The following is a 12,267-nucleotide window of genomic DNA, read 5'->3' as shown; positions in this document are numbered from 1 at the left end:
TTTTATGCTATCAGGCTAAACCATCAATTAGCAATGTCTCCCTGAACCTGGGATATTATAGGTTTTAATATTACCTGTATTAGTCACAAAGCTTTAGAAAAACCTACAGGCCGGTGCTGCGGCTCAATAGGCTGATCCTCCGCCTGCGGCGCCGGCACCCTGGGTTCTAGTCCCAGTTAGGGCGCTGGATTCTGTCCCGGTTGCTCCTCTTCCAGTCTAGCTCTCTGCTGTGGCCAAGGAGTACAGCAGAGGATGGCCCAAGTCCTTGGGCCCTGCACCTGCATGGGAGACCAGGAGAAGCACCTGGCTCCTGGCTTCAGATCAGCGCAGTGTGCCGGCCGCAGCAGCCATTGGGGGGTGAACCAACAGAAAAGGAAGACCTTTCTCTCTGTCTCTCTCTCTCTCACTGTCCACTCTGCCTGTTGAAAAGAGAAGAGAAGAGAAGAGAAGAGAAGAGAAGAGAAGAGAAGAGAAGAGAAGAGAAGAGAAGAGAAGAGAAGAGAAGAGAAGAGAAGAGAAGAGCCTAAAATGTAGATTATACAGTTATGGGGCTAAAAATAGCAACCATGACACTTGGATTTTTTTTAATTTTCATTTTATTTGAAAGACAGAAAAGAGGCCGGCGCCGCGGCTCACTAGGCTAATCCTCCACCTTGCGGCGCTGGCACACCGGGTTCTAGTCCCGGTCGGGGCGCCGGATTCTGTCCCGGTTGCCCCTCTTCCAGGCCAGCTCTCTGCTGTGGCCAGGGAGTGCAGTGGAGGATGGCCCAAGTGCTTGGGCCCTGCACCCGCATGGGAGACCAGGAGAAGCACCTGGCTCCTGCCATCGGATCAGCGCGGTGCACTGTCCGCAGCGCACCGGCCCTGGCGGCCATTGGAGGGTGAAGCAACGGCAAAGGAAGACCTTTCTCTCTGTCTCTCTCTCTCTCACTGTCCACTCTGCCTGTCAAAAAAAAAAAAAAAAAAAAAAAAAAAAAAAAAAAAAAAAAGAAAGAAAGAAAGACAGACAGACAGAAAAGAGACAGAGAGTTTTTTTTTTTGTTTTTGTTTTTTTTAATCTGCTGGTTCATTCCCCAAATGCCCACAACCAGAGCTGAACCAGGCTGAAATAAGGAGCTCAGAACCCAATCCAGATCTCCCACTTGGGTGGCAGAAATCCATGTATAGGAGCCATCACCTGGTGCCTGGGAAGGTGCACGTTAGCAGGAAGCAGAGTAACAAGGACTTGAATCAGGCACCCAGATATGGGATGGAGGTGCCCCAAATGGCAACTTAATGGCTGCATCACACCTCCACCCTAGTCGGGAATTTATTTGAGTAATAAATGTGTGATCTGACTTGTCAGACCTACTTGTTAAGAGAGTAATTCTAAATGCTAAGGAAGGTTAAAGGTAGAAGGCACACCTCTTAAACCCTAGTAAAATATATCACATTCAGTGTATAACATGACAAGGCACTGGTGATTCTGATACATACCTTTCCCAGTTGAGAACTACTGTTCTATATATTTATTTATTTTTTTTTTTGACAGGCAGAGTTAGACAGTGAGAGAGAGAGAGACAGAGAGAAAGGTCTTCCTTCCGTTGGAAAACTACTATTTTAAAGAAGAAATATAGAGAGAAACATTTAAAAATTTTTTTCAATTAATATTTGAGTTCAACAATTTTTTTGTCTCCTCTTTTTTAAATTTTTAAAAAAGATTTATTTATTTGGAAGTCAGAGTCACAGAGCGGGAAAGAGAGAGAGATCTTCCAACCGCTGGTTCACTCCTCAGATGGCCGCAACGGTCAGGGCTGGGCCAGGCCAAAGCCAGGAGTTACGACCTTCATTTGGGTCTCCCACATGGGTGGCAGGGGCCCAAACCTTTGGGCCATATTCTGCTGCTTTTCCCAGGCTTTAGCAGGGAGCAAGATCAGAAGTGGAGCAGCCAGGACATGAACCAATGCCAATATGGGATGCCAGTGTTGCAGGTGCCAACACCAACCCGTCTCCTATTCTTCTAACTTATTGGATAGGTGGTTTTACCTAATCTATTTGTGCTAACTCCCTCATCTGTGAGATGGAAACAACATTACCTACCTTATAAAGATGATAAGACTATAAAATAGAAGCTGGCGCTGTAGTGTAGCGGGCAAAGCCACCTCCTGCAGTGCCAGCATCCCATATGGGTGCTGGTTAGAGACCTGGCTGCTCCACTTCTTTTAAAAAATTTTTTTAAATTTATTTTATTTTATTTATTTGACAGGTAGTTACAAAGAGAGAGAGAGAGACAGAGAGAAAAGTCTTCCTTCCGTTGGTTCATCACCCAAATGGCCGCCATGGCTGGCGCTGCGCCAATCCGAAGCCAGGAGCCAGGTACTTCTTCCGTGTCTCCCATGCAGGTGCAGAGGCCCAAGCACTTGGGCCATCCTCCACTGCTCTCCCAGGGCATAGCAGAGAGCTGGACTGGAAGAGGAGCAACTGGGACTAGAACCTGGCGCCCATATGGGATACTGGCGCAGCAGTGGAGGATTAACCAAGTGAGCCATGGCACCAGCTCCTCCACTTCCAACCCAGTTCCCTGATACAGCCTGGGAAGGCAGAGGAAGATGGCCCAAGTGCTTAGGCCCCTGCACCTGCATGGGAGACACGGAAGAAGCTCCTGGCTTTATATCAACCCAGCTCCAGCCATTGCGGCCATTTGGGGAGTGAACCAGTGGATGGAAGATCTCTCTCTCTCTCTCTCTCTCTCTCTCACTCTCTGCCTCTGCCTCTCTGTAACTCTGAACTTCAAATAAATAAATAAATCTTTAAAAAAAAAAAAGAGTATAAAGTAAGATAATAGGTTACAATGCTTAGCACAATGACTGGTATATAATAAATCGAAATAAGCATTGAGCTTTTTTTTTACTAAGAATTAAAAGAAGAGTTCTGCCACACTAAGGTTATAAACACCTCTTGGGTGTTTCTATCCTTCACTATTGCCTTCAGCAACACAAAGAAAAATGGAATTTCAAAAATCTATGAAAGTTCCTCTCATTCTGCCTTTCAAATAAAATTGAAAATATTAACAAAATATTTTAAAGGAGCAGGCATTTAGTGTCGTGGTTAAGTGTCACTTGGGATAGCAGTATCCTATACTGGAATGTTCAGGTTCATGTTCTGGCTCTGCTTCTGAGTCCAGCTTCCTGCTAATTCACATCCTGGAAAACAGCAGTGATAGCTTAAGTCCTTGGGTTCTTTTTTTTTTATTTCCTTCTTTTTTTTTATTTTAAGAAAGGTCTTCCTTCCGTTGGTTCACCCCCCAAATGGCCACTACGGCTAGCGTGCTGCGCCGATCCGAAGCCAGGAGTCAGGCGCCTCCTCCTGGTCTCCCATGTGGGTGCAGGGCCCAATGACCTGAGCCATTCTCCACTGCACTCCCGGGCCACAGCAGAAAGCTGGACTGGAAGAGGAGCAACTGGGACAGACTCCGGCGCCCCAACCAGGACTAGAACCCAGGGTGCCGGCGCCACAGGCGGAGGATCAGCCCAGTGAGCCGTGGCGCTGGCCAAGTCCTTGGGTTCTTGACACTCATATGGGAGACCTGGATTGAGTTTCTGGTTCCCAGCTTTAGGCTTGGCCTGGCCTGGCCCAGCTGTTGCAGGCATTTGGGAATGAATCTAGCAGACAAATTCTCTCCTGTCTTTGATGTAAAATAAAGAAAAAAAATTTTAAATATATGAAAGTAACTAAATACTACGAATAGTTCCTTCTAGTATAGTATCCAAATTCATTGATCAGCTCCCACTTATAGCCGTTTGCTTACCAACATATGGTCCGCTGGCACAGAACTTCTTTTGAGACAACTTTAGTAATCTGTCATCTTCCACCTAAAGAAGAAAACAAAGGCTGTAACAGTATAAACACTTTTTGAGGGGTAAGGACAGCATTTCTGTGATAACCAATACAAACCAAATTCTTGAGTAAACCCAATGCCATGGTAATAGAGATGATACTACAGAATGGTGGGGAAAAAAAAATCACATTCTTCATGTTGGCCTCAAAATAACAACACTCTAAATAAAGGACCAAGTCCTATATAATATGATCTCAGAAGAGAAGGGGCACTCCAAAATGTTTGTGGGAAACAATTAAAATGTATATTGATTTTGGTGCAAATAATCTTTAAAATCCATGCATTTTTTCTTTTTTTTTTAAAGATTTATTTATTTATTTGAAAGTCAGAGTTTAAAAAGAGAGAAGGAGAGGCAGAGAGAGAGAGAGAGAGAGAGAGAGGTCTTCCATCTACTGGTTCACTCCCCAATTGGCTGCAATGGCCAGACCTGCATCGATCCGAAGCGGGTGCAGGGGCCCAAGGACTTGGGCCATCTTCCACTGAATTCCCAGGCCATAGCAGAGAGCTGGATCAGAAGTGGAGCAGACGGGACTTGAACCGGCACCCATATGGGATGCCAGTACTGCAGGCGGCAGCTTTACCTGCTACACCACAGTGTGCCAGCCCCAAGGCCTGGTTTTTTGATAAGACACTGTTTATGTAAATTTTCTGAAGATACCTTATATGTACATATAGATTTAAATTTTTTGTACTGAAATAAACTTATCTTTTAATTTCATTTCCCACAAACCTTTTGAAATGCTCTTTTATGTAACCAGATAGAAACAGGATCCTAAAAGCTTTAAAGCATTACTTTTCAAGGGTATATGCAACAATAAATACTGCTACAGCAAGTTATATTAGCCTTTACAGAGAAAGGTTATGTCTTTAGTCTTTCCCAGTGCTAGAAGTAGCAACATTAAGATTAGCATGTTGATAAACATGAAACACACACCCTGTTTTTCATTCCAATTTTAGTACATGTGCTGCTGAGCACATACACCTTGTTTTTCAAAGGATGAGGTTTACGCAATGAAAGTCAAATAGTGGGGATGGGAGAGGCTGCAAGTAACTGACAAGCCAGAAGCATCAATGCTGAGTACACGTTTTATAAGTATCTTAATATACATTTTAGGGGCCTGCGCTGTGGCACACAGTATGTTAATCCTTCGCTTCTGGTGCCAGCATCCCATATGGGTGCCTGTTTGAGTCCTGGCTGCTCCACTTACAACCCAGCTCTCTGCTGTGGCCTGGGAAAGCAGCAGAAGATGGCCCAAGTGCTTGGACCCCTGCACCCACGTGGGAGACCCAGAAGCTCCTTTTTCCTGGCTTTGCAGCAGCTCCAGCCAATGTGGCCATTTGGGGTGTGAACCAGCAGATGGAAGAACTTTCTGTCTCTCCCTCTGCCTGTAACTCTACCTCTCAAATAAATAAATAAAATCTTAAAAAAATACATTCTTTTCATTTATCATAGTGACTACATCCTAGAAGATTTCAAAAACAGAAGATGTAGCAGATTTAAGGTCATACAAATCAAGCATAAAATTGAGCTAGTGACCTTCATGGATAAATGGAATTCAAGAAACAGAACTGAAAAACTAAGAATAAAAGTTGCAGTAAGGAAGCATTTCATATTGATGCCAAAAAATTATTAATAAACATCAATACTACATCATATAGATTTCCTTGAAAACTGACTTTAAAACTCATTCAGAAATAAAGCAAAAATATTTAAATTTAGGGGATGTAAGATGAAAAAGAATTAAGGGTCACGGGCAGGCTTTCTATTATAATGTAAAATGGAGTTTGGTTGTGACTGCAGGCATAAAACCAAGAAAGCAAGACCTTGAAGGTAACAGGATGGAAAAGTTAACCGAATTTCAACAAGGGGAAGAAGTGGGATGAGTGTTCTCTGGTCTAACTGATAAGACTATCATGTTCTGTTTTTAATTTCTTTATTTTTTTTCCTTTGGGAATAGAATTATATTTAATTGAGGCAATTATCTTGATAAATTACATTGTATTTGAGTTTTGTAGTTTTTATGGATAAACATTTTTACTTGGAATCCCTTTGTTTCTCACTTGTTAATGCCCATGGTTCAAACAGAAACAGTCCTTGATCTTGTTGCTAGTACTATTTTTTTTTTTTAAAGTGAGAGAGAGACAGAGAGAAAGGTCTTCCTTCCATTGGTTCACCCCCAAAATGGCCACTACGGCCATCACGCTGCACCTATCCGAAGCCAGGAGCCAGGTGCTTCCTCCTGGTCTCCCATGTGGGTGCAGGGTCCAAGCACTTGGGCCATCCTCCACTGCCTTCCCAGCCACAGCAGAGAGCTGGACTGGAAGAGGAGCAACCGGGACAGAATCCGGCGCCCCAACGGGGACTAGAACCTGGGGTGCCGGCGCCACAGGCGGAGGATTAGCCTAGTGAGCCACGGCGCCAGCCGACTGTTAGGCTCTTAAAGTGTGCTGGATGCCCACGTCCCATATCAGAGTGTCTGGCTTTGAGTCACAGGTCCACCTCTTATCCAGCTTACTGTTAAATATACGCTTTGGGAGGCAGCAGATGGTAACTCAAGTTCTTGGGTGCCTGCCACCCATGTGGAAGATTCCAACTGGGTTCAAGTTTCCTGGCTTCATTCTGGCCCAGTCTGGACTATTGTGGGCATTGAGGGAGTGAATGAGTTGATGGAAGAACTCTGTATCTCTCTGAAAGTGTGCTCTACTTGAGAAAAAAAAATTATGGCTTAATGGCCCACCTTATAATCATTATATAGCTTAATAGTTTTGAGGGACTGAAATCCTCAGAGATGAAACAATTACCTTTGTATGTAAATATTCTTAAAATCTGAGTCAGAGAGAAAACAACTTGTCAATCTACATGAAGTGTCACTGACAAGTTCCATCAGTCATCAAAAATAATAGACTCAGAGCTGGCACTATAAAATAGCGTAGCCTGCCACACTGGCATTTCATATGGGTACCAGTTTGAGTCTTAGCTGCTCCACTTCCTATCCAGCTCCCTGCTAATGAGGCCAGGAAAGCAGTCAAAGATGGCCCAATCCTTGGGCTCCTGCACTCACATCAGAGACCCGGAAGAAGCTCCTGGCTTCTGGTTTCAGCCTGGCCCAGCCCCAGCAGCCATTTGGGGAGTGAACCAGTAGATGGAAGATCTCTCTCTCTCTCTCTCTGTAGCTTTGCCTTTGCAGGATCACAAGAAAACACACACACACACACACACACACGCACACACACACACAAGAGCTGACACCTTCTCCCTAAGAAATGACCAGTAAGCAATTCCCCATGCAGCTCACAAAACCACAGCAGAGAAATTTAAGAGAACAACTTTATAGGATGAAACTGAACCAAGATAAAGTTTTTCAAGGGTAATACATGTTAAAGTGTAATTCTCAGTCCTCTGGGGCATAACTCATTCTGAAGTACTGCTTTCTGAATTCAATTAACAGTTCAGAGAATGAGTATGATTATAATCAAAATCACACTGCCATCTGGCCAACATTAAAAACCAACTTTTTTTTTAAGATTTACTTATGTATTTGAAATTCAGAGTTACAGAAAGAGGGAGAGGGAGAGAAAGATACAGTGATCTTCCATCTGCTAGTTCACCTCCCAAATGGCTACAACAACTGGGCCTAAGCCAGGAGCCCTCACCAGGTCTCCCACATCAACACTAGGGGCCCAGGGACTTGGGCCACCCTATGCCAACCTCCCAGGCTTATCAACAAGGAGCCAGATTGGAAGCAGAGCAGCCAGGACTCAACCACCGCCCACATGGGATGCTGGAACCACAGGCCACAGCCCAACCCACCATACCACAGTGCTGGTCCCTAAAAACCCAACTCTATTGAATATTCTATATGCATGTTAAATTTTACCAAACACTTTTTCTGCATCTACTTAAATTATGTGATTCTCCCACTAAATTCTTTTAATGTAGTGATTATGAATTAGTATGTTGATATCTTTTAAACATTAAGCCAACCTGCATTTCTAAGAATAAATGCCACCTGGTAAATTTAGAATTATGTCAGTGGATTTACAGTCATTTCCCTGGGAACAAGACAAGCAGACAGGGCCGGCGCCGTGGCTCACTAGGCTAATCCTCCGCCTAGCGGCGCCGGCACACCGGGTTCTAGTCCCGGTCGGGGCGCCGGATTCTGTCCCGGTTGCCCCTCTTCCAGGCCAGCCCTCTGCTGTGGCCAGGGAGTGCAGTGGAGGATGGCCCAGGTGCTTGGGCCCTGCACCCCATGGGAGACCAGGAAAAGCACCTGGCTCCTGGCTCCTGCCATCGGATCAGCGCGGTGCGCCGGCCGCAGCGCGCCGGCCGCGGCGGCCATTGGAGGGTGAACCAACGGCAAAGGAAGACCTTTCTCTCTGTCTCTCTCTCTCACTGTCCACTCTGCCTGTCAAAAAAAAAAAAAAAAAAAAAAAAAAAGACAAGCAGACAACATCTTGCTTTATGTCTTAAGCATGTATTATTTTAATGATATAGAGTCACTGAAAAGTCATTTTCATTACAAAGTCATTGAAGAAAGAGTCCAAGGGCTGGTTTAAATGTCATTAGAAAACTTAACAGAGAAAACAAATTTATTAACAAGCACTGAATTTCATTTAATACAATATCAGACAAATGGAAGGGATGTTTCCAATTTACCTGTTCGGCTTCCACATAAATGAGGGGGAAGCCCATTTGTTTGGTCCAGGTACTCATCACGGCTGCTATAGGTTTACCACTAGCATTTTCTAAACTTTCCCAGAGATCCTCTAGAAGACAAACACAATGATGATCTAAAATGTTTATACTTCCATTTTTCTAATAAACCAAAAATTTTGTTTACTGCATTGCTGACCAGTTCTTTAGTTCTTTTAGGTTCCAGAAATAAACAGTGAATAAAGTTAATGTTCCTCTTGCCCCTTCTCCCTTCAACTAAGTAAACCCTATAATAAAAATTGGTCTTTTATTCTAAGATGTACTTAACCATTTTAATTTATAAGAAAAAGTACAAGTTATAATAAATGACAAATGAGTTCAAACAAGAAAACCTAGAAACAAACAGAAACATGTTCAAGATCACTGCTAAATATTCAGGAATTTAAAGCCATTATATCCATTCAACAAACTGAAGTTAAGCAATATTCATAAGGTCAAACACCACAGTGGTGGGAGGAGCTGGACGGAAACATAACATGATCTATACTGTAATGGTGGCAAGCATGCGGAAAAGCACTGGGAAACTCCGAAGTAAACACAGGCTTTGCAAGAACTGACTTTTAGTCTGCATCTTAAAGATGAGTTGTTCATCAGACAAGGCAAAAAGGACATTCTAAGCAGACAGAAAAAATGGTCTATGTACAAACAGGAAAGTGTAAGACAGAAAGTAGCAATAATATGTTATTCAAAAAACCGAACATCAGAGATACCAGCATGCGAGTGTGAGTAACAGGAAATGAGGCTAAAAAAGTAGGCAGGGGCTGAAATGCTTACGACTGTATGACTAAAAGTATGGACTTCACTGAGAAGGTAACGTAGCATCAAAGATTTTTAATAAGTTGGGTAAAAAAATCACTCATTCATTATAGCAAGACAACTCTAGTCAGTGTGTAGGACATAAAACTGAAGGGAGTGGAGCAGGGCTGGACGTGCTGAGTTCGTCAGCAACTGACGATTCCAGCTGAGCGAGGATGAAGCCTGGATTATGGAAGGGCAATAAGGACTAAACAGAGGGGTCTGGACATTCTGGAAGAGAATGAAGCTGAGTAACAGTAACTGAAATAGATTTGAACTGCCAACTGTTTTTCATAAATAATGACAAGAAACACACAGAATGTTAAATGGTGGGTCTGTTATTCAAAGTACAGCCCATGAAGCAGTAGCACTGGGTTCACCCAGGAGCTTGTTAGAAATACCTCATCTTGGATAGAGTAACAACCCTTTCTTCCCATTTCTGTCTTAAGCTATTAAAAATTACCTGTGGCAGCATTCTTTTGTTGGAACTTGGTTAAATACATGTTCATTCCTTTCTTAAAGTCCTGAGAAAACACAATTTTAAAATCCAGGAGAGTTAGATTCTCAAAATTTATAGTATATTTGCATATTAGTCAAAAACAAATTTACTCCAATACTTAAGTATCAGATATACTGAAAAACATATATCCTGGGGCTGGTGCTGTGACAAAGCTAGTTAAGCCCCTCCTGTGGCACCGGCATCCCATATGGGTGCTGGTTCAAGTTCCAGCTGCTCCCCTTCTGATCCAGCTCCCTGCTAATGTGCTTGGGAAAGCAACAGAGGATGGCCCAAGTGCTTGGGTCTTTGCACCCATGCGGGAGACCTGTTAGAAGCTCCTGGTTCCTGGCTTCAGATCAGCCCAGCTCTGGTTGTCGTGGCCATTTGGGGAGTGAACCACGGATGGATGACCTTGCTTTGTCTGTAACTCTGTCTCTCAGATAGATAAATAAATAAATAAATTTTAAAAGAAAAAAACCCTCTGATGCCTAATACCTTTAAGAATTCATACTTTCCCTTCTACTCTTACTTTTAAGTTTTTTTGTTTTGTTTTTAGGGATTTATTTACTTGAAGGTCAGAGTTAGAGAGAGAGAGGTACAGAGACAGATGTCCCATCTGCTGGTTCACTCCCTAAATGGCCACAATGACTGGGGTTGGGCCATCTTCCACTGGTTTCCCAGACAATTAGGAGGGAGCTGGATTGGGAGTAGAGCAGCCAGGATATAAACTGGCACCCATATGGGATGCCACCATCACAGGCCGGGGCTTTACCCACTATGCCACAATGCTGGCAGTGCTATTATTTTTTATACCAGCCACAAATCCCCACTCACAAATATACTTGCATAACATTCATGTAAGAGATAACAAAAGTCAATACTAAAAAAAGAAGTAAAAAATTAGGAGCTTAATTTCTAAAAAATCCTACATTAAATCTATGTAAAACTAGGATGATTTCACCATAAAATGAAGATTCCTAAAAAGTGCTTTCTTACCTTATCCCCAATGTAATCATGTAGCATTCGAATGACAGATGCACCTTTGCTATATGATATGGCATCAAATATCTCATCAACTTCAGATGGATGGCCCACACTGACCTGGCAGACAGTAGGATTCAGAGTTAGGACAGGAAGCAGCCAGCCTGTAACACTGAATTACACAAAAAACTTTCTAGGAAAACCCTTCTAACTAGACATTTTCCTGCCTCTAACTCACTCATAATATATAATGATGATCTTCAAAGGAGTAACTAATCCTAATAAAGTAGAATAAGAAACATGACGCTGTCATCTCTTGGAGACGACCTTCTAGTCCTGACTACTCTGCCGGGAGGTCAACCGCTACAGCTCTGTTTATTTCGGGGTGAAGTAAAGGAAGGAGAGGAACGTGGAAACGGAAAACATTCAACTTCTTATACTAATTGCAATGGCTTACAGTTACATTTGACTGATTAAATATGTCAAAATGGAATTTTATCTCCAGTTCTTTGGATGCAAAATTTACTCATATAAATTAACTGAAGTAAAAACAGTCTAAGAGAATTAAATATGCAGACAATGAATTAAATGCAAAGAATTAAAAAAACAATCACAATAATAATAAAATATGTCCAGAATTTCCCTTCAAAGAAACAATGGAATAATAGTGTTACATAACAGATATGATGTCATCCATTCATTCATAAGCACTTAGTGAATGCTTATGGGTACATAACACCTGCCTCTATAAAGACCAAATTTTTATAGTGCCTACTAAAAAGTTAATTAGAATTTGGTCTTACTACATTTTTAAGTCTGGAAATATAAACTATAAAAACAAGTGAAATCACTCACGCAATTTTCTCTTTTCAGAATTCTAAGCATTCTATAACAAATTATTTCTTTCACTGAAAATGAGACTAGTCATAGGTTAATGGCTGGGAGGTATGGCTCACTTCAATAGGATGGCTGTTATCTAAAGCGTCAAGCTCCTGGGCCCGGGTATAATCAGCAGAAACAAACTGAGTCCAGATATCATACTCTGGGAAGCAGTGGTCTACACATAGATACTCAATCCAGGATGCAAAGCCTTCATTTAACCAAAGATGAGTCCACCATTCCTAAAAACAAAAGGTAAAAATACATAAACAAAATGATTGTCATTCCACTAATTCGAAAAACATGTCTCTCCCACTATACTCCAAGACTTACAACCTAATGAACTAAAAATCAACTCGAACTCAAAAACGACACTTAAAAGACATGTCAAGAAAGGCCAAATGGAGTTGGGCATTGTGGTGTAGTGGGTTAATTTGCTGCTTAGGACTGCCTGAATCCCATATTGGAGTGCCTGGTTTGAGTCTCACCTACTCTACTTCCAATCCAGTTTCCTGCTAATGT

General features: G+C 42.5%; 1 protein-coding gene across 7 annotated transcripts in view; it reads right to left on the bottom strand.

The window, feature by feature from the left end:
• The window catches only part of NPEPPS (aminopeptidase puromycin sensitive), a 119,046-nt gene that overhangs the window by 28,104 nt on the left and 78,675 nt on the right, over window positions 1-12,267 (bottom strand). For all 7 annotated transcript variants that reach the window (XM_051825622.2, XM_051825623.2, XM_051825621.1 and 4 more), the window contains 5 exons: window positions 11,823-11,987; window positions 10,882-10,986; window positions 9,850-9,910; window positions 8,535-8,644; window positions 3,788-3,851 (listed from right to left, as the gene is read on the bottom strand). In XM_051825622.2, coding sequence (XP_051681582.1) covers window positions 3,788-3,851; window positions 8,535-8,644; window positions 9,850-9,910; window positions 10,882-10,986; window positions 11,823-11,987 — 505 coding nt within the window. The remainder of the gene's footprint in view (window positions 1-3,787; window positions 3,852-8,534; window positions 8,645-9,849; window positions 9,911-10,881; window positions 10,987-11,822; window positions 11,988-12,267) is intronic.

Source organism: Oryctolagus cuniculus, chromosome 17 (genome assembly GCF_964237555.1).
Source record: "Oryctolagus cuniculus chromosome 17, mOryCun1.1, whole genome shotgun sequence".
NCBI classification, from domain to species: domain Eukaryota; kingdom Metazoa; phylum Chordata; class Mammalia; order Lagomorpha; family Leporidae; genus Oryctolagus; species Oryctolagus cuniculus.
The sequence above is the reverse complement of the archived record's forward strand: the minus strand, read 5'-3'. Positions and strand labels throughout refer to the sequence as shown.